General features: G+C 45.0%; 1 protein-coding gene across 1 annotated transcript; it reads left to right on the top strand.

Moving 5' to 3' along the window:
- Positions 1–2,992: 2,992 nt before the first annotated feature.
- On the top strand, positions 2,993–20,801 carry mgat1b (alpha-1,3-mannosyl-glycoprotein 2-beta-N-acetylglucosaminyltransferase b). The gene is made up of 2 exons (XM_061665364.1): positions 2,993–4,032; positions 18,328–20,801. The coding sequence occupies exons 1-2, from the start codon at positions 3,175–3,177 to the stop codon at positions 19,027–19,029; spliced, it is 1,560 nt and encodes a 519-aa protein (XP_061521348.1). The 5' UTR covers positions 2,993–3,174; the 3' UTR covers positions 19,030–20,801.
- The last annotated feature ends 1,968 nt before the right edge of the window (positions 20,802–22,769 follow it).

The following is a 22,769-nucleotide window of genomic DNA, read 5'->3' as shown; positions in this document are numbered from 1 at the left end:
ATAAGTAGATCGAGGTTTCCCTTGCCTGGACGCCGGCCACCGGGGCCCCCCTCTGGAGCCAGGCCTGGAGGTGGGGCTCGAAAGCGGGCGCTTGGTTGCCAGGCCTGCACCCATGGGGCCCGGCCGGGCACAGCCCGAAAGGGTAACGTGGGTCCCCCTTCCCATGGGCTCACCACCTGTGGGAGGGTCATAGGGGTCGGGTGCAGTGCAAGCCGGGCGGTGGCCGAAGGCAGGGACCTTGGAGATCCGATCCCCGGCTACAGAAGCTGACTCTAGGGACGTGGAATGTCACCTCTCTGGCAGGGAAAGGAGCCCGAGCTGGTGTGTGAGGTCGAGAAGTTCTGACTAGATATAGTCGGACTCTGCTCAACACACCGCTTGGGCTCTGGTACCAGTCCTCTCGAGAGGGGTTGGGCTCTCTTCCACTCTGGAGTTGCCCATGGTGAAAGGCGCCGAGCAGGTGGGGGTATACTTATTGAGAGGAGCGGCGCTGTCAACTGATCAACACCTGGTGGTGAGTTGGCTCCGATGGTGGGGGAAGATGCCGGTCCTATGTGGCAGGCCCAAAAACGTATTGTGAGGGTCTGCTTGGAACGTCTGGCAGAATCCAGTTTAAACTCCCACCTACGACAGAACTTTGCTCATGTTCCGGGGGAAACGGGAGACATAGAGACCATGTGGACCATGTTCCGCGCCGCCATTCTTGAGGCGGCCGACCGGAACTGTGGCCGTAAGGTGGTGCCTGTCGTGGCGGCAATCCCCGAACCCGTTGGTGGACTCCAACAGTGAGGGATGCCGTCAAGTTGAAGGGGGAGTCCTATCGGGCCTTTTTGGCCTGTGGGACTCCTGAGGCAGCTGATGGGTATCGACTGGCCAAGCGGAATGCAGCTTTTGTGATCGCTGTAGCAAAAACTCTGGAATGGGAGGAGTTCGGTGAGGCCATGGAAAACGACTTCCAGACGGCTTCGAGGAAATTCTGGTCCACCGTCCGGCGTCTCAGGCGGGGGAAGCAGTGCACCAGCAACACTGTGTATAGTTGGGACTGGGCGCCACTGTCCTCGACTCGGGACGTTGTGAGCCAGTGGGGAGAATACTTCGAAAACCTCCTCAATTCCACCAACACGCCTTCCCATGAGGAAGCAGAGTCTGGGTTCTCTGAGGCGGGCCCTCCTATGTCTGGGGTCGAGGTCACCGAGGTGGTTAAAAAGCTCCTCGGTGGCAAGGCCCCGGGGGTGGATGAGATTCACCGAGATTTCCTAAAGGCTCTGGATGTTGTGGGGCTGTCCTGATTGACACGCCTCTGCGACATCGAGGACAGTGCCTCTGGATTGGCAGACTGGGGTGGTGGTCCCCCTTTTTAATAAGGGGGACCGGAGGGTGTCCCCCTTATTAAACCGGAGGGTGTGTTCCAACTACAGGCGGATCACACTCCTCAGACTCCCCTGGTAAGGTCTAATCAGGGGTGCTGGAGAGGAGGGTCCATCGGGAAGTCGAATCTCAGATTCAGGAGGAGTAGTGTGGCTTGCGTCCTGGCCGTGGAACAGTGGACCAGCTCTACACCCTTGGCAGAGTCCTCAAGGGTGCATGGGGGTTTGCTCAACCAGTCTACATGTGTTTTGTGGACTAGTACCGACCCCCGTGATACGGGCTGTTCGGTCCCTGTACGACCGGAATCAGAGTTTGGTCTGTATATCCGGCAGTAAGTCGGACTCGTTTCCGGTGAGGGTTTGACTCCGCCAAGGCTGCCCTTTGTCACTGATTCTGTTCATAACTTTTATGGACAGAATTTTAAGGCGCAGCGGAGGCTTAGAGGGGTCCAGTTTGGTGGCCTCAGTATTGCATCTCTGCTTTTTGCAGATGATGTGGTTCTGGTGGCTTCATCGAGCCGTGATCTCCAACTCTCACTGGAGCAGTTCACAGCCGAGTGTGATGCGGCTGGGATGCGAATCAGCACCTCCAAATCTGAGACCATGGTCCTCAGTCGGAAAAGGGTGGCGTGTCTTCTCCAGATCGGGGATGAGATCCTGTCCCAAGTGGAGGAGTTCAAGTATCTTGGGGTCTTGTTCACGAGTGAGGGAAGAATGGAACGGGAGATGGACAGGCGGATCGGTGCAGCGTCTGCAGTGATGCGGGGTGTCCGGGCTCTCCCTTAGAAATAGGGTGAGAAGCTCGGTCATCCGGGAGGATCTCAGAGTAGAGCCGCAGCTCTTCCACATCGAGTGGAGCCAGATGAGGTGGCTGGGGCATCTGATTCGGATGCCTTCTGGACGCCTCCCTGGTGAGGTGTTCCGGGCACTTCCCACCGGGAGGAGACCCCGGGTACGACCCAGGACACGATGGAGAGACTACGTCTTTCGGCTGGCCTGGGAACGCCTCGGGATCCCCCCGGAAGAGTTGGATGAAGTGGCTGGGGAGAGGGTTGTCTGGGCGTCCCTGCTAAAGCTACTGCCCCCGTGACCCGACCTTGGATAAGCGTTAGAAAATGGATGGATGGTTGGATCATAATGTTTCAACGGTGGTTTAATGTTCTTGTGAAATTTGTCTTAAGCAGAGTAAGATCTAATCCTGTAACAAAGCATTAAAATCAAATTAACATTTAAGTTTTAAGACTGACGAATCGACATTTGCCCTATTTAAAAACGAAAAAAAAATCTAAATTTATTATAGTAGGGCTATTTAATTGTGTAGTTCATAATGGTCTAACTACTGCAAACGTATCACTCTGATGTAGAATGTAGATGGTGTGTATATCAATGCCCAGCCAACAAAGAAAGTGATCTTTTTGTGATCCATTATTTATTATTTCAACCTTATTTTACTGATTTGTTTTTTTTCCCGCTGTTTTCCAGGATGATGGCCGAAGGATAATGTACAAGGAGTCGCATTCCCTCAACCCAAAGTGACCCAATTTCTCCCCATTTTTGTTCATCACCATTTAATGGAGTTGATGCATTCCACAGTAAAATTGTGTGAGTTTAATTGTCCAGTTCTTCTCTGGACACCATCTTCAAAAGAAGACAGGGTTTGTCTTTAATTCGGTATGATGTGATCAGACATCAATTCCTGTTGAACACATTTTTCCACCTGGATCTGTTGGACTCTTTCTCTGGCTCCAGTACGTGCTCCCAAGCTTTATCCTTTCCCACAACCTACCCCTTTTTGTGTCCTTGGGCCATGGTGCGAAAGAAAGGTTCCCTTATACTATGCGGTGCTTTTCTGTTTGTTGCATGGAATGCGTTGCTTTTGCTTTACCTTTGGGGACGCCCACCAATTGGCCGCCTCGGGGAAGGTGGTGGCGCAGAACCAGGAGGAAATGAGGAGTGGGGTCTAGTCAGAGGCAAAGGAAGCCGGATCAACTTGGCAGGGGAGGTGATCCGGCTGGCGGAGGAAGTTGAAATTCAGCTTGAGACCCAGAAAAAGCTGTTAAAGCAGATTGAAAGTCACAGGGCAGCATGGTCTAAGCGGAAAGATGTTGGGAAAAGAGAAATGCCTGTTACAAATCACGTCATCACGCAAGCCGTTCACCAGCCTCCAAAGCCTCTGCTTCCTTTCAAAGACAATGTGGACACCAAGGATCAAACTCTAAAACACACTCTGAAGTCTTTTGCTACAGTAGCCCCAGATGCTAAGCAGCAATCCAATATAATCAAGATGGACAACACTGACATCAATAGGCCTTCAAGTTCTGTTGCAAGCCCAGAAGTCGTCATTCCTATCCTCGTTATTGCTTGTGACAGAGTTACAATAAAACGAAGTCTTGACAGACTGATTAAGTACCGCCCTTCTCAAGAACTCTATCCTATTATTGTCAGCCAAGACTGCGGTCATACTGAAACAGCTGGCGTCATTGGCTCATATGGCAATCAAGTGACACATATAAGACAGCCAGACCTCTCAGACATCAGAGTACGGCCAGAGCACAGGAAGTTCCAGGGCTATTACAAAATTGCCAGACATTATCGCTGGGCACTTAACCAAGTGTTCAACACTTTCTCGCAGTCCACTGTGGTCATAGTGGAGGATGACCTCGAGGTGAGTTCTCAACTGCCTCTGCCTTATTCTAATAGCGTTCCCATACCAATACTGTATAGTGTGGTTGATCATAGATCACACATATATGGTTATGGAAAAAAATACTGTTACCTTTTCTTGTTCATATTAATGCCCTGGCACAATTAAAGATACAGCTTGTGTGGACAAATGTAGTGATGAAAATAAAAATAGCTCGTCAGAGTTTAATAGTTAATCTATCCATTTTCCATGTTTTTTTTATAGTAACCAAAATCACTGGAAATATAATTAAGCATTAGTTTATCAAATAGGACAAAGTATGTCGGTATCAGATGCATTTTTCTCATGTTCATTGTATTTTTCAGGTAATATACACTATATTGCCAAAAGTATTTGATCACCTGCCTTGACTCACATATGATTTTAAGTGATATCCCATTCTAAATACATATGGTTTAATATGAAGTTGGTATACCCTTTGATAGCTGTAATAGCTTTCACTCTTGTGGAAAGGCTTTCAACATAGTTTAGAAGTGCGTTTATGGGAATTTTTGCCCATTCTTCCAGGAGCAGATTTGTGAGGTCACACACTGCTGTTGGACGAAAACGTCAGGCTAACTGTCCACTCGAAGTCATTCTATTGGGTTGAGGGCAGGATTCTATCAAGGTCAGTCAAGTTCATCCATACCAAAATCTGTCATCCATGACTTTATGGACCTTGCTTTATGCACTGGTACACAGACATTTTGGAACAGGAAGGGGTAATCCCCAAACAGTTTGACTGTCCAAAATCTCTTGGTATGCTGAAGCATTCCGAGTTCCTTTCGCTATTGCTCAGAGGCTAATATTTTGGACATTTCCAACTTTGTGGGAACAGTTTGGAGATGGCTCCTTCCTGTTCCAAAATGTCTGTGTACCAGTGCACAAAGCAAGGTCCATAAAGTCATGGATGAGAGATTTCACAGCACAAATCAAGGTTCATAAAGACACGAATGAGAGAGTTCAATGTGGACGAACTTGACTGGCCTGCACAATCCTTACCTCAACCTGAAAGACCACTTTTGGGATTAATTAGAGCAGAGACTTGGAGCCAGGCCTTCTCATCCATCATCAGTGTGTAACCTCACAAATGTGCTTCTGGTAAAATGGTCATAAATTCCCATAAACACTTCTAAACCTTGTGGAAAAGCTTCCTAGAAGAGTTTAAGCTATTATAACTGCAAAGGGTGGACCAATGCCATTTTAAACTGGCTATATTAAGTATGGGATTTCACTTAAATTAATATATGAGTCAAGGCAGGTAAGTGAATACTTTTGGGAATATACAGTCCCCTCCAAAAGTATTGGAACGGCAAGTTAAATTCCTTTGTTTTTGTTGTATACTGAAGACATTTGGGTTTCATATCAAGAGATGAATATGAGACAACAGTTCAGAATTCCAGCTTTTATTTCATGGGGTTTATATCTAGATGTTTCAAACAACTCAGGACAGAGCACCTTTTGTTTGAACCCACCCACTTTTCAAGTGAGCAAAAGTATTGGAACAGACATTAAAATAACTTGGTGAATAACATTTAATATTTGGTGGCATAACCCTTACTTGCAATAACTGCATCAAGCCTGTGACCCATTGACTTCACCAGACTGTTGCATTCTCCATTTGAAAGGGTTTTCCAAGCCTTTACTGCAGCCTCTTTTAGTTTGTTTGTTTCTGGGGGTTTCTCCCTTCAGTCTGCTCTTTTGGCTTAAGGTCCGGTGATTGACTTGACCAGTCTAAGACCTTCCACTTTTTCTCCCTCATGAACCCTCTCACCACCCCGTACCCCCTCCCCTAGCAGAATTTAAATTAGACTTTTGTGCTCGTCACAGTTTGTCCATAATGAACACCATGTTCAGACATAAAGGTGTCCGTACTTACATTTGGCTCCAGGACACAGTAGGCCACAGTTCAATGATAGACTTTGCGGTCGTGTCATCGGACTTCCGACCACGTCTTGGACACTTCGGTGAAGAGAGGGGCGGAGCTGGCAAATGATCACCATCTGCTGGTGTGTTTGCTCCGCTGGTGGGGGAAGATGCCGGTTCGACCTGGCAGACCCAAACATCTTGTGAGGGTCTGCTGTGAACGTTTGGCTGGTGGAGACATTGAGTCAGAGTGGACCATGTTCTGCGCCTCCATTGTTGAGGCGGCCAACCGGAGCTGTGACCGTAAGGCGGTCTGTATCTGTAGTGGCAGCAATCACCGAACCTGCTGTGGACACAAGCTCTAAGGAATACCGTCAAGCTCGAGTCCTCTTGGGCCATTTTGGCCTGTGGGACTGCAGGCAGCTGATGGGTACCAGCTAGCCAAGGGGAACGTAGCTTTGGTGGTTCCTGAGGCAAAAACTTGGCCATGGAGAATGACTTCCGAATGGCTTCGAGGAAATTATGGTCCACCATCCAGGGTTTCAGAAGCGGGAGTGGTGCACCATTAACACTGTATTGTGGGCATGGGGCACTGTTGACCTCAACCCGGGATGTTGTGAGTCTGTGGGGATGAATACTTCGAAGACCTCCTCAATTCTAGCAACACGCCTTCCCAAGAGGAAGCAGAGTCTGTGGACTCTGTGGCGGGCTCTCCTATCTCCCGTCCCGGGTTTGAGGTCACCGAGTTGATTAAAACGCTGCTCGGAGGCAGGGCGCCAGGGGTCCCCCTTTTTAAGAAGGGTGACCAGAGGGTGTGTTCCAACTACAGGGGACTTGACTGGCAACCAGTCAAGGAATTTGACAGCTTTTTGTCCAAAGTCAGCTGAGATGGCCTCCATTTCCCCGCAACTGTGAACAGGATAACCGATATTCAAAATTCATCGATCAACGGATTTCACGACCATAAGGCACACCGTATTAAAAGGCGCATTCTCAGTTACGGGGTCTATTTCTGTTTTTAACACATACAGAAGGAGCCTCGTATTATTGGGCGCATTCAGTAGCATGCATGCACGCTAAAACATATGTTTTTAAAAAGGCAGCTGGGAGCAAAACTGAGTTCGGTTGTACTTTATTCACATTATTTTTTGATCAATCCTCATCCACAAATCCATCAAAGTCCTCATATTCTGTATCTGAAATGAACAGCTGGGCAAGTTCTCCATCAAACATGCTGGGTTCCCTCTCATCATTGTCGGAGTCAGTCTCGTTGCCGGGGGGCTGTTCAGCAATGATGCCGGCATTTTCCTGCTTCCTCCACTTGCAAACCATGGATTCGTTGATCTTGAATTATCTCGCGGCTGCTCAATGCCCATGTTCCTCCGCGTAACTGATGTCTTGCAGTTTAAACTGTGCTTTGTAAGCGTGTCTCTTCGTAGGTGCCATTTTCATGGGTCCTTAGCCAAACTGATGTTGTTTTGCACAATGCGCATACCTACTGGGGGCATGCCTTTAGCGTCCTCTTTCACGCGCACCCTTCCCCCTTTAACGTCCGCATGCTGTCCTCAGTCACGTCCGCCTTTCCTCCATATAAGCACCCTGTCGGCAGGAAATGCTCCTAGTCAGTCAAGCGGAGCGCTCATCAAAGTCACACAACGACATTTACAGATTTTGGAACTCTGTGCACACATTAGGCGCACCGCATTATAAGGCGCCGCCCCATCCATTTTGGTGAAAATTTAAGACTTTTAATTGCGCCTTATGGTCGTGAAAATACGGTATATATATATTTTTTTGTCCACCATGTATGTGTCAATCTACTTTAGCCTGAAATATAAATATCAGAATGTATTTATTCTATTTGGGGTATTTTAAGCCATTATTATTCAATATTAAAAGCACATTATTGTGATGGGAATAAATAGACAGTTTTAAAAAGTGTCTTGTCCAAATTGAATGCTTAACAAAAAGAGCTTAATTAGTTTTTTCCAAACTTTTCATTTCAATGAACATGTTTTGTTAGGAACAAATCTGTCAGATTTTTGAAGCTTTGCTGTGATATGCTCATTCACGGAACACCAATGACAAAATTTTATTCTGCTTTGTTTTGCTTTCCCCACAAATTTTAAAGCTGAAAAACTCTAGATTTGCTCGGTTCCAGAAATTGAAAAAAAAAATCATAAAAAAATCTATTTATCGACATTGCCATGGTTGAGACAAGCAAGACAGTTATTTTTTTTACTTTGTTAAAACCAAGCTTTAAGATTCAAATCAACAAACAGGCTTGGAATGGACGTCCTGACAATCAACAATAAATAAAGCGAGCCCTTAGTAGCACAGAAAAAGCCTGTCTCATTTATTATTAATTTAAAAATCTATTATGGTGTAACCTCATCTTGTGGAGTTATCTTTTTGCTGATATGTTCACTTTCAGTTTAAACCCAGAAGATTTCTCTGGATTTGGTGGATTGAGTATAATGTTTTAGAGCTGCTCCCTTTGACCTACACAATATGACCGATAAAGCTGGATGAGATATCAAATAAGATTGTTTGGCATCCATCCATCCATCCTCTTAAGGGTCACATGTGAGCTGAAGCCTATCCCAGCTGACTTTGGGTGGGAGGCGGGGAACACCCGGAACCTTTCGCTAGCCAATCGTGGGGCACACATAGACAAACAGCCATTCACACTCAGACCCCTATCTCACTGGTCCGGAGACTATTTGGGGACCCGATAGCGACTTGAATCTTTGTGATGTCTGCTGGAGACTAGCCACGTCGCCAGGGGGTCAAGGTGAAATCGAACATGTTTGATTTCATTGGAGACCTTTTGGCAACTCCTCTCTATGCTCACTGTAGGAAAAAAACTGTCACCGCTTAGTCACTTAACTGCAAGCAATCGTCACTAAAATTTGTGGACATTTCTACTTATGCCCACTTCAGAATCGTCTTTGTTTGCCAAGTATGTCAAAAACACCGAAGGAATTTGTCTCCAGTTATACGCTGTAGTACGACAATAGACAGCCATTTTGACAATAAATACGTTTGACACATAAAAACACTACGGAGAGTTACTTAGCCTCTAGCAGTTTAATGGCAAGAGGGAAGAAGGTGTTGGAATGTCTACAAGTTTTAGTTTGCATTTTTCGATGGTGCTTAAGTGAGGGAAGGAGCTGGAAGAGGTGGTGACCAGGATGTGGAGGGTCCAAAAGGATTTTGCATGATCTTGTCTTGGTTATGGCAGCGTGCAAGGTCCCAAGGGTGGGTAGGGGGGTCTGATTTTTTTTATTTTTTATTTTTAAAAAAAAAATTTTTTTTTAGGCAGTCCTGATGGTCCATTGCAGTCCAAGTTTGTCCCTTTTTTGTGGCAGTGCCAAACCAGACTGTGATGGATGAACACAGGACTGATTCAATGACTGCTGTGTAGAACTGGCTCAACAGCTTCCTGTGTAAGGCCGTGCTGCCTCAGAAGCCGCAGGAAGTACTTCCTCTGCTGGGCCTTTTTGAAGATGGAGTTGTTGGCTTCAGGTCCTGAGAGATTCCCAGGAACTTAAAGGTCTTGACGGTTGACACAGGGCACTTGGACAGCGTGAGGGGGAGCTGTGGTGAAGGATGCTTCCTGAAGTCCACGATCATCTCTACAGGCTTGAGCATGTTCAGCTCCAGGTTTTGTTGACTGCACTAAAGCTCCAGCTGCTCCACTTCCTGTCGATACGCAGACTCTTCTCCGTCTGATGTGCTGAGGCGACAGCAGCGTGTATTGAAGCGTCACTGCAGAGGGCCTCATGCTCGTTGTCGCGTCCTTGAATAGAAAAATGTTCTATCCTAAAGCAGCGACACAGTGACGTCGGAGAGCTCCTCCAATGGGAGAGAGGCTGGTTGAGTGATTTCTGAGTACTATTTTGACGGACTTGCACTGTAAACGGCAAGGGGGAAATGGAGGAAGGCATAATAATAGTGGTGTCCCACCCACTATCCCAATCTTTGGGCCAATAGAAAAATGGTAGACGTCTCTGCAGAAGGCTTTCAAACTCCCTTTCAAACCTCCCTGCTCAGCCTGAAATGCACATCGAAGAGCTCGTCCTGGAACTAGAAAGCTCACGAACGATTTTAAACTCAGAACCTGCAGTGAAATATTCCCATTCCCTTTTTGACATATAGTGGGGCAAAAACGTATTTAGTCAGCCACCAATTGTGCAAGTTCTCCCACTGAAAAAGATGAGAGAGGCCTGTAATTTTCATCATAGGTATACCTCACCTATGAGAGAGAAAATTAGGAGAAAAAAATCCAGAAAATCACATTGTCTGATTTTTAAAGAATTAGCAAATGATGGTGGAAAATAATTATTTGGTCACCGACAAACGAGCAAGATTTCTGGCTCTCGCAGATCTGTAACTACGTCTTTAAGAGGGTCCTCTGTCCTCTACTCGTTACCTGTATTAATGGCACCTGTTTGAACTCATCTGTATAAAAGGTATAAAAACCTCCAACAGTCACACTCCAAACTCCACTATAGCCAAGACCAAAGAGCTATCAAAGGACACCATAAAACAAAATTGTAGACCTGCACCAGGCTGGGAAGACTGAATCTGCAATAGGTAAGCAACTTGCTGTGAAGAAATCAATTGTGGGAGCAATAATTAGAAAATGGACATACTTGATATGACAATATGGTGCCAACCAGTGTGGTCGCCTCGGCATCGCGCTATCTAGTATTGTTTTTGTGTTTTTCGTTCGTCTTTAGAGACATTACACGACTCACTTACACAAGGGGAGCTTGCTAACCATCAAGGAGGCTACTCCGGACTTTCTTTCACCAACTTTCGCAAATCCGCTCAGTTTACTGACCGGGGCGGTTTTCGACGCATGGAGACGGAAACGGCGCCACAGAGGGAAGCGAGCCGGCATTCAGGTGAAACTCCGCAAGAGAGGACACAGATTGGCGTTCCCGTCGATGCACCTTGCGAATGTACGCTCCCGACCCAACAAAATGGACGAGCTTCATCTTCTGTTAAAGACCAGTAAAGACTTCGGACGTTCCGCTGCCATGTGCTTCACGGAGACCTGGCTTTGCGACGCTGTACCCGATGGCACCGTCATGCTTCCCGGCTTCGATATTCATCGAGCAAACCACGACATGGAATCATCGGGGAAAACAAAGGGCGGCGGGATATGCTTCTATATCAACGAAAAATGGTGTACGGACGTCACAGAGCTCAGCACACACTTGCAGCCCGCATTTGGAGACACTGTTTTTGAACTGTAAGTCATTCTACTCGCCGCGTGAGTTCGCATCATTCATCCTCGCTGGAGCGTACATCCCGCCTCAAGCTAACACGAACGCCGCACTGCTAACGCTCGCCGAACAAGTCAACGAAATTGAAAAAAAACACCCGGACTCACCCCTCATTATTCTCGGGGACTTTAACAAAGCTAAACTCAACCACAAACTCCCTAAATACAAGCAGCATATCGACTGTCCGACCAGGGAAAATAACATTTTAGACCACTGCTACACGACGCTAAAAAACTCATACCGTGCTATACCTCGTCTGATCACTGCTTAATTCACTTAATACCGACGTACAGGCAAGAACTTAAATGCGCGAAGCCTACAGTGAAAACAGTGAAAAAGTGGACCAATGAAGCAAAGATGGAACTTCAAAGCTGTTTAGACTGCACAGACTGGAGTGTCTTTGAAAATTCAGCTCGCAGCCTGAATGAATATACGGACACTGTTACATCCTATATCAGTTTCTGTGAAGATGTGTGTGTACCAACAAAATCATTTCGCACATTCAACAACAAGCCATGGTTCACTGCTAAACTTAAGCAGCTTCGCCAAGCTAGGAGGACTCCTATCAGAGCCGGGACAGGGCCCTGTATAATCGAGCTAGAAACCAGCTGACTAAAGAAATTAACATTGCAAAGAGGAACTATGCAGCAAAGTTGGAAAAACAGTTTAGCGCTAACGAGTAAATCCAGTTCGGCGCTACATCCGTAAGTGCAACTTGAAACTCTACTATGCAAAGCAAATGCCATCTATCAACAACACCCAGAAACGCCGCTGGCTTCTCTGGGCCCGAGCTCATCGAAGATGGACTGATGCAAATTGCAAAAGTGTTCTGTGGTCCGACGAGTCCACATTTCAAATTGTTTTGGCAAATTGTGTCCTCCAGACCAAAGAGGAAAAGTTATGGACGCATAGTTCAAAAGCCAGCATCTGTACGACAACGGAGTCCCCGGACTGTTGAACAACTGAAGCTGTACATCAAGCAAGAATTCCACCTCCAAAGGTTCAACAATTCAAAGTGTCCTCAGTTCCCAAACGTTTATTGAATGTTGTTAAAGGAAAAGGTGATGTAACACAGTGGTAAACATGACCCTGTCCCAGCTTTTTGGAATGTTTTGTAGCCGTGGGGTTCGGAGTTGGTGATTGTTTGCTAAAAACAGTGGAGTTTATCACTTTGAGCGTTGAATGCCTTGTCTTTTTTGGGTATTGGTTGGGCATGATTTGCAAATCATTGTGTTCTGTTTTTGTTTGCGTTTAACACAGTGTCGCAACTTCATTGGAATTGGGGTTGTATATAATAAATAATAATAATATATTTTCATCCAAAAATTACTGTATGGGCGGCACGGTGGACGACTGGTTAGAGCGTCAGCCTCACAGTTCTGAGGACCCGGGTTCAATCCCCTGCCCTGCCTGTGAGGAGTTTGCATGTTCTCCCCGTGCCTGCGTGGGTTTTCTCCGGGCACTCCGGTTTCCTCCCACATCCCAAAAACATGCATTAAATGGAGACTCTAAATTGCCCGTAGGTGTGACTGTGAGTGCGAATGGTTGTTTGTTTGTATGTGCCCTGCGATTGGCTGGTGACCAGTTCAGGGTGTACCCTGCCTCCTGCCCGATGATAGCTGGGATAGGCTCCAGCACGCCCGCGACCCTAGTGAGGAGAAGCGGCTCAGAAAATGGATGGATGGATGGACTCTAAATGAGTCTGGCATGCATTCCAATCGCTGACTAATTACAAGCGACGATCCCCCCAAGCTGAGAACAATAGCACACTAGCCAACGACTTGAATACCTTCTACTGCAGATTTGAAAAGGACAGTTTCACACCACACACCCACCCAGCCGCACCCGCGACCAAAACCACACCTGACTTCTGCGTTAACCATCCATGAACAGGATGTGAGACGCATCTTCAAACAACAAAAGATTAACAAAGCGGCAGGCCCAGACCATGTGTCCCCATCCTGCCTAAAAGTCTGGGCGGACCAGCTCGCTCCAGTCTTCACACAGATCTTCAATAGATCTCTGGAACTGTGCGAAGTACCATCCTGTTTCAAACACTGCACCATCATCCCAGTCCCCAAGAAACCTGCAATCTCGGGTCTAAATGACTATAGGCCTGTCGCCTTGACATCTGTGGTCATGAAGTCCTTTGAACGTCTCGTGCTGGACTACCTCAAGAGTGCTGGTCCCCCTGCAGTTTGCCTACCAAGCGAACAGGTATGCGGATGATGCAGTCAACATGGGACTGCACATCATCCTAGAACACCTTGACAGTGCAGGGACCTACGCGAGGATCCTGTTCGTGGTCTTCAGCTCAGCGTTCAACACCATCATACCTGAACTCCTTTCATCCAAGCTTCTCCAGCTCAGCGTCTCACCTGCCATCTGCCAGTGGATTTACAGCTTTCTGACGGGCAGGACACAGCAGGTCAGGCTGGGGGAGACCACCTCATCCACACGCAACATCAGCACTGGAGCGCCCCAAGGTTGTGTCCTCTCTCCGCTGCTCTTCTCTCTCTACACGAACGACTGCACCTCAGCGGACCCGACTGTCAAACTCCTGAAGTTTGCAGATGACACCACTGTCATCGGCCTCATCAAGGACGGTGACAAGTCTGCAGAGGGACTGGAGCTGCGGTGCGGCCGACACAACCTGGAGCTGAGCACGCTCAAGACTGTAGAGATGATTGTGGACTTCAGGACGCATCCTTCACCACAGCTGCCCCTCACGTTGTCCAGCTGCCTTGTGTCAACTGACGAGACCTTCAAGTTCCTGGGAATTACAGTCTCTCAGGACCTGAAGTGGGCGACCAACATCTACTCCGTCCTCAAAAAGGCCCAGCAGAGGACTTCCTCAGTCTTCTGAGAATGCACGGCCTGCCACCGGAGCTGCTGAGGCACTTCTACATAGCGGTCATCGAATCAGTCCTGGGTTCTTCCATCACAGTCTGGTTTGGTGCTGCTACAAAAAAGGACAAACTCTGATTGCAACGGACAATCAAAACTGCTGAAAGGATTGTCGGTACCCCCCTACCCACCCTTGAGGACTTGCACGCTGCCAGAACTAAGACAAGAGCGTGCAAAATCCTCTCGGACCCTCCGCATCCCGGTCACCAGCTCTTCCAGCTCCTTGCCCTCAGGCAGGCGATACCGATCAATGCAAACTACAACTAGCAGACATTCCAACAGTTTCTTCCCTCTTGCGATCAACTTCTTAAACACCTAACCTACAATTCCATTGCAACATGCTGGCAATTTTTGACTTGAGTTCGTTGTCACATTTCTGTGGGGCCAATTATATATTACTCGTGCACTCACTGTAGTAGTCTCAGCACGCTGCACTATTTGCATATCTGTTGTTGACCTATACTGGCCACTCACGCCAGAGTAGCATCTGCTCCATTTGCACACTGACTGAGGAGTATCTGCAACATTTGCACAACCAAGATTGTCCCAGATTATCGCACTACTCGTCACTTTGAACCGCATACACTCCTTGAAGTCTCGGTGCCCTTTGCACGATGGCCATTGCACAGGACTATTGCAATATTAGTCATTCAAACTGCTCTAAGTGCTAGAGGACTCTGCATATTTTTGCACAATTGTCCAAAAAAAAATGTACCGGCATTACCAGATATCTAGCAACCCTTTACTGCTTTTTTTTTTTTTTTTTTTTTTTTTTTTTTTTTTTTTTTTTTTTTTGTTTCAGTGTCTTTATGTCTCAAAAGTGTTCTCTGTCAATTGACTGTCTGTTGTCGTACTGGAGCGGCTCCAACTACCGGAGACAAATGCCTTGTGTGTTTTTTGGACATGGCAAATAAAGATGATTCTAATTCTGATTCCATCAGCAAGGGCATTGAAGATGAAACATGGCTGGGTTTTTCAGCATGAGAATGATCCCAAACACACCACCCATGCAAAGAAGGAGGGGCTTCATAAGAAGCATTTCAAGGTCCTGGAGTGGCCTAGCCAGTCTCCAGATCTCAACCCTGTAGAAAATCTTTGGAGGGAGTTGGAAGTCTGTGTTGCACTGCGACAGCCCCAAAACATCACTGCTCTCGAGATCATTTGCATGGAGGAATGGGCCAAAATACCAGGAACAGTGTGTGAAGAAAATGTTTGACGCCTGTCATTGCCAACAAAGAGTATATAACAAAGTATTGAGATGAACTTTTGTTTTTGACCAAATACTTATTTTCCACCATAATTTTCTACTAAATTCTTTTTTTCTCATTTTGTCTCTCATAGGTGAGGTATACCTATGATGAAAATTACAGGCCTCTCACATCTTTTTAAGTGGGAGAACTTGCACAATTGGTGGCTGACTAACAACTTTTTTGCCCCTATACCGTTATATATATATATATATATATATATATATACACATGCCTATGCCGATATATATTGCCGATTTGCGGTCCACCCAGTGGGGAAAGCCTCCCGACTTCCCTCTAGGTTGTTACGTCACCACTTCCAAATATGCGATGGCCGCACCCCTGTTGCTGTCGTCATTGTGCTTTGACACCTGGGCCTTTCACACTGAGCAAGTGCAGTGTGAAAAGGCCTTTAGTGTCACAAAACTGCGAGCAATTGTCAGCAAAATGTATATGGACATCTCGACCAATGCCCACTTCAGAACGATTGCCCCAATAGTTTCGATTTTATGGACGGTAATGCGTCTTCCTCATTAGAGGACTGTACCGGTGTCCGTGCACCGGTGGCTGAACATGGAGTACGCACAGCACGCAGACACAGATAATATAAGTTCTGTATTTATTTAAAGAATATATATGCTTTATATAGGCGTATATCTGTGACTTCTGGGTGAATTGGTTGTCACGATTGTCTGGAGACGTCGCCCAGACATCTTCCTGGTGAGAATGCGAGCATTATTTTGGTCTCCAGGGTCCTGGAGTCCACTGATCAGTCTTGGTGACGTCCCCGCCAGTGAGATGGGCCCTTCACACCTACAGACTATTTAGAGTCTTTAATGAACCTACGACGCATGTTTTTGGAGTGAAGGGAGGAAGCCACAGTACCCGGAAAAAAACCACACAAGCACGGGGAGAACCTGAAAGCTCCTCACAGGTTTTCCTTACTCATAAAACACAAACAAGAGCAGTCATGACCCCCAGAACTAGTTGGCAATGACACATGCCTTATTTTATGTTATTAACCTGTTGTGTACAAATGTTTGTAACGTCTAATGAGCTAGTATGGCTGCACAGTTCTGTTTAACAGCACCTTTTAGATGATTGATGACTAATTTGTCCATACTTTGGACACTTGTAACATCTTTGAAAGGCAGTTTTACAGTATGAACAGCACTCGTTTCCTATTTATAGTCCTGTTTGTTTGTCTGGTAAGATGTTTAAGAGTTAGCTAGAATACTGGTTGCTGGACAAAAGGCAGTGGTCTGAAATTGCATTTTATCGGAACACCAGAATTTTGCCATCACTATACATAATCTTGAAAACGTTTGGGTGCTTCTCAAATATAACTGTGAAATATTATTTCAGCAGATCAGTTGTTGTCAAACAGGAATACAGTGCCATGAAAAAGTATTGGACCCCTTCTCAAATTACCCCCCCCCATAGATTCCCCACTTTAAGATCATCAAACAAATGTAAATATCAGTCAAATATAATACAAGTGAACATAAAATGCTGTTTTTAAATGGTGATTTCATTTACTTAGGGAAAAGCGCTATTCAAAGTTACCTCTCCCTGTGTGAAAAAGTAATGACCCCCCTTGTCAAATTGTTGGTTAATTTTCAATGATCACACCCAAGTCTGATTACCTCCAGACCTGTTCAACAGAGAAATCACTTAAACAGAATCTATCCCGACAAAATCAAGTCAGACAAAAGATCTAAAAAAAGCTACAACAAAATGACACAATCCAAAGAAATTCCAGAACAGTCGAGAAATAAAGGAACTGACATCTGTCAGTCTGGAAAATGTTACAAAAGCCATTTTTCAAGCTTTAGGATTGCAGCGAACCATAGGGAGAACAATCATCCTCACATGGAGAAAACATGGCACAGTGGTGAACCTTCCCAGGAGTGTCTGGGCTACAAAGATTACCCCGAGAGAACAGCAATGACTCATCCAGGAAGCCACAAAGGAAATCGGACAACTTCTAAAGAACTGCATGCGTTCCTTGCCTCGGTTAAATTCAGTGTTCATGACACAACAATAAGGAAGAGACTGGGCAAAAATGGCTTCCATGGCAGAGTTCCAAGGCGAAAACCACTGCTGACCAAAAAGAACATAAGGACTCGTCTTACATTTGCAAAAAAAAATAAAAAAATCGGAATAATTCCCAAGACTTTTGGGAGAATATTATATGGACTGACGAGAGGGAAGGTGTGTGTGTCGTTAATCTGGCGTAAATGTAGCACAGCATACCAACTGTCTTGGGTTGCTTCTTCCTTCAGGACCTGGACAACTTGCTGTGATTGATAGGAACCATGAATTCTCCTCTTTAACAGAGAATCCTGCACGAGAATGTTCAGCCATCAATTTGTGACCTCAAGCTGAAGCGCACTTGGGTTCTGCAGCAGGATAACGATCCGAAACACACCAGCAAGTCAACTTCTGAATGGCTGGGGGGGGGGAATGGTTTTGGAGTGGCCTAGTCAAAGTCCAGACTTGAATCCGATTAAAATACAGTGGAATGACCTTAAAAAGGTTGTTCATGCTCGAAAAGCCTCCATTTTTTTCTTTTTTTCTTTTTTGCTTAATTCAAACAATTCTGCAAGGAAGAGTTGGCCAAAATATCTCCACAGATATGTATGTGAAAGACCCTGTAATAGAAAACACTTGATTTCAATTGTTGCTGCTGAGGATGGCCCAACCAGTTATTAGGTTTAGGGGCCATTACTTTTTCACACAGGGCTAGGTAACTTTGAATTGTTTTTTCCTTAATAAATGAATTCACCCTTTTAAAACCTACTTTTAAGTTCACGCGCATTATATTAGTCTATTTACATTTGTTAGATAATCTTAAACATTAAAGTGGGGAAACTGCCAAAATCTAAGAATTTGAGAAGGCTTCTTACTTTTTCACGGCACTGTATAACGTTTCTGTATTCCTTTTTGTCATTCTTTAGGTGGCACCAGACTTCTTTGAGTATTTCCGTGCCATGTACCCAATCCTGCGGGCTGACCCAACACTGTGGTGTGTCTCTGCCTGGAACGATAATGGCAGAGACGCCTTGGTTGATCCATCCAAAGCTGGTCTTCTTCACCGGACAGACTTCTTCCCTGGTCTGGGCTGGATGCTGCTTAAGGAATTGTGGGACGAGCTTGAACCCAAATGGCCTTCTGCATTCTGGGACGACTGGATGCGCCTGCCAGAGCAGCGCAAGGACCGCTCGTGCATTCGCCCGGAAATCTCACGAACGATCACCTTTGGCCGAAAAGGTGTCAGTTTAGGTCAATTCTTTGACCAGTATCTACGCTATATTAGACTTAATACTGACTTTGTGCCTTTTACCAAACAAGACTTCTTTCATTTGATTAAGGAGAATTATGATGAGAAGTTTATCAAAGAGGTTTACAATGCCCCACTGGTGAAGATAGAGGAGCTGCAACAGGGGGGGAATTTAAGAGGACCTGGTCCCTACAGAGTGAGGTACTCTACCAGGGATAGTTTTAAAGTCCTTGCCCGGAATCTGGGGGTGATGGATGACTTGAAATCTGGAGTCCCACGGACAGGCTACAGGGGTGTGGTTAGTTTCCTGCACCGTGGTCGAAGGGTGTTTTTAGCTCCACCAGAAGGTTGGACGCAATATGATGCCAGCTGGAGCTGAGACCGATCCAGTCTGTTCAGAACAAAGTGTTGATGAGATGGGGCGACTCAAAGGTGCACCCCTGGAGACCCAACAGCATCCTTGTGGTTCAAGAAGGAAATCCAACAGCGCACCAGTGGGACTGTGAGCTGGCCTGTTTGCCAGGAAGCTTCTCAAATGAGGCGCTCACTCAGGATCAGCTCGCGTAGAGGCCACGGAGTTAAATCTCGTGAAAGAAAAATTCCACTCTTGAACACGGCTTAAACAGCTTTTGGCAAAGTGCCTTTCTTTTTTGACCCATTCAGTTGGGTTGTTAGTGTATTTTGGAATCACTTGATGATAGAAATAGCCTGACAAATCCACACGTTCACAGCAACCGTAAATCAGGTTTGGCAAAGAGAGGAACAATTTATATTTGAGTCAGCAAGGAAGTTTCATATTCCTGAGTAAGTGAAAAGAAAGGGGAAGCCAAAAAAAAAGGAGTTCTCATCTTGGGAACTCTTTCAGTGTGCACATATGAAACTGAGCGTTAAGATAAAAAACAAAAAAATCAATCAATCAATCAATGATAGGTGTTTAAATCTGTAAAAGAATAAATGCATATTTGCTTAAAAAAAAAACAGCAAAGACCTTGAGAGAAAAACATTACACACTTTTATCGTTGTCAAATTGTCACAATGATATCCTATCGCAAGATGTTTTCCCCACCCACTCGCGTCAACACGTCGGAGATGGGATGCCGATAGCTGCATCAATAGCAGTAAAATTGTGTTGAATTTGTTAGAGAATTCAACAAAACAAAATGCAGCATGGGTCAACGGAAACCGAAAATCGAAGTTAACTGCACTGCTTGGTGGAAACGGGGCTTCAGAAAAGTAACCAATTCTTGATGATAATAGCATTTGTGTACATTTTAGAATGAATATCTAGCTAGGAGAATCTATGGCAGTCAAGAATGCAGGCTCAAGGGTGGAGTTTTTGTTGTTGTTGTTGTTGTTGTTGTTGTTGCTGCTGCTGCTGCTTGAAATTCGAGCGCTGTTGTCCAGAGGGCACTTCCTGAGGCAAAACCTGGAGATATAGCCACCAGTATGGATTTTTTTTTCTTTCTTCTTCTCCATTAACCCGACTTGTTTGTGTGTATTCCTCATTTCATATCTAAAAGTGTTTCATTGCGTCCATTAAACTCTAAACACAATGAAATGCTCAAACATGCCAGTGCACATGCTCTTTGTGGTGCCACACAATACATTTGACAGAAGTAGTTTTATGGAGAAATATCCAAACTCCTCCCACCTCTTACATTTCATGATAATTGATTTTCCCTTTAGCGTCATTGTCAGTGTTAAAGAATCTACATTCAACCGCTTGCTGCGACAGTTAACTGAATTTTTGTCTGTGTCTAAAGATATTGCCGCAATGAAGGATGAATTTGTAATTTAACTGTCTTGAACTTGAAGTTTGAAACTATTGCAAAGCAGAGTGACGTTTCACCTTGATGCCCTGGTATAGGGCCGGGTGTAGTTTTCATCCAAACCATGGTTTGGTCAATTTAGGTTTGTTGAAAAACCGAAATGATTGTCTGCTATTTTTTTGTTTGTTTGTTTCTGCTAAAAAGAAGGCTGAGTGTCAAGAAATCATCACTGTACTGTATTAAGCTTTGAATGGGTATACATGAGATTTATTGACATGTCTTTTTGGTCATATGAAACACTGCCTGAAGTGTTCAGAACTTTAATACATTATAAATAAAATCGACTATTTTGATATTTGTGCAGAAGTTTGGAGCTGTCTTACTTTGAATTCAGTTTTTATGTCGTATTGCTGAATTGGGTTGTTGTACAACTGTTTATATTGATTGTTTTTACAACCCCAATTCCAATGAAGTTGGGACGTTGTGTTAAACATAATTCAAAACTGAATACAATGATTTGCAAATCATGTTCAACCTATATTTAATTGATGAATTAATGATTATTTGCTAAAAGCAATAAAGTTTACCAGTTTGAACATTAATATCTTGTCTTTGTAGTGTATTCAATTAAATATAGGTTGAACATGATTTGCAAATCATTGTATTAAGTTTTTAATTATGTTTAACACAACGTCCCAACTTCATTGGAGTTGGGGTTGTACTTGTGAATGCTGAAAGACGAGCATTCACATTTGAGTTTAAAAAAAAAAAAAAAAAGTTTATTTACCACTGTAATGCTCACATGAGGTGGTGGTTTTCAAACTGGGGTCCCTGGACACCGAAGAGTCCATACGCCATAGCTTGGGGGTCCGCAAAGCGATTTCCAATAAATTGTCACTTTTTTTTTTTTTTTTTTAAGTACATACCTAATTATGGAGTGCCAATAAAATAAACGTACTAAACCAATTACTCATTCCTACCTTATCTTTGAGCCAATTAAAAGCTTTACGTGCAGCATTTCTAGCTTGGTCACACTCTTATGTAGATTTGTACAGGTAAGGCAAGTTGACCTCGGTAAAATATTTGCAGCTTGAAAGTCTTCAATGGTTGTTTTTTTTTCTCTCTCTCCCCTCATTAATGTGCAATTCCAGAAGGAAATGCAATTTCTTGTCATTGACACGGGCTTGTTTTCATTTCCATTAGTTCTAAAAATCTTATTTTGAAATGACCAAAAGTTCGTCATTCTCTTCTACTTATGTCTTAACAGCAGTTATGGGAAGTATACACGCGTCCAGATTTCTGATGTAAACCAAAACCAACAACTGTGGTAGTTTCCATTTCTGTATTTCTTTCAGCCTCTTGTGAGATTTTAACCACTGAACCTCTGCTTGAAAGTGAAATCCTTTGCGGACAGAACCACTGCTGCACCCTATGGGTGGAATAATTTGATCAAGAACAAAAACAACACTACATCACGAATAGAACATACCCGCCATGAAATTTGGCTGCATCATCATACTGGGGTTGCTTTTCTTCAGTTGTAACTAACACTTTAGATGGGGAGGCCAATGAGTTAAAAATGTTGGCCCAGAAACTGCTGAGTTGCCATTATTGGAGGAGCAGAAACTTTCGAAGAACAATGAAAAGCTCGAGCAGCGACCAGTGCGAAGTCATGCCGTGACAAACATCCTCTGAACAGTCTAGAAGCTGCAGATCAGCAATTATCTCTCTGCTTCTGGCCATTCATCCTGTTAGATGCCTGCTCAACTTCCTGTTTCGCGCTGTTACCTTGTCTGAAAACCTTATAGTCATTGTCATTCCCCACAGCGTGTTGTATCTCAAGGGCGCAAATATTTCAGCTTGATAAATTGATTGAGAAACAAAGGAAAATGAGAATGGATTCTTTATTTTGATACAGCCAGTGAAAACTTATTGAGTAGTGCATTGCTTTTGTTTGATTATGTAAAATGTTGTGGACATACAAGATCTTGAGAGCGCAGCGTGGGGAGACAACTCCGGTGAGTGCACGGGTAAAAGATCATTGGCCCAACAGAAATGTGACAACAAACAAGACCGAAAATTGGCAGCATGTTGCATGGACTTGTAAGTTAACTGTTTAAGAAGTTAATGGTTCATGGGAATTAAGTTTTCCGGACACCCCCTGCGATTGGCCGGCAACCAGTTCAGCCTCCTGCCCGATGATCGCTGGGATAGGCTCCAGCGCTCCTTGTGGGTGGGGATAAGCGGCTCAGATAATGCGATGGATGGCTAGAACGCTTCCCTTGTTTTGCAGGAAATAAGATGCTAATCCGTGGCCGAGTCTGGGTGTCACATGCAATTTTCCATGCAT

This window comes from Phycodurus eques, chromosome 20, assembly GCF_024500275.1.
Source record: "Phycodurus eques isolate BA_2022a chromosome 20, UOR_Pequ_1.1, whole genome shotgun sequence".
Lineage (NCBI taxonomy): Eukaryota > Metazoa > Chordata > Actinopteri > Syngnathiformes > Syngnathidae > Phycodurus > Phycodurus eques.
This window is presented reverse-complemented; position numbering and strand designations above follow the sequence as displayed.

Excerpts from the sequence above, each read along its gene's own strand:
- mgat1b (XM_061665364.1), top strand. The coding sequence starts at position 3,175 with ATGGTGCGAAAGAAAGGTTCCCTTATACTATGCGGTGCTTTTCTGTTT. Across the intron at positions 4,033-18,327 it reads TAGTGGAGGATGACCTCGAG|GTGGCACCAGACTTCTTTGA; the intron begins GTGAGTTCTCAA and ends GTCATTCTTTAG.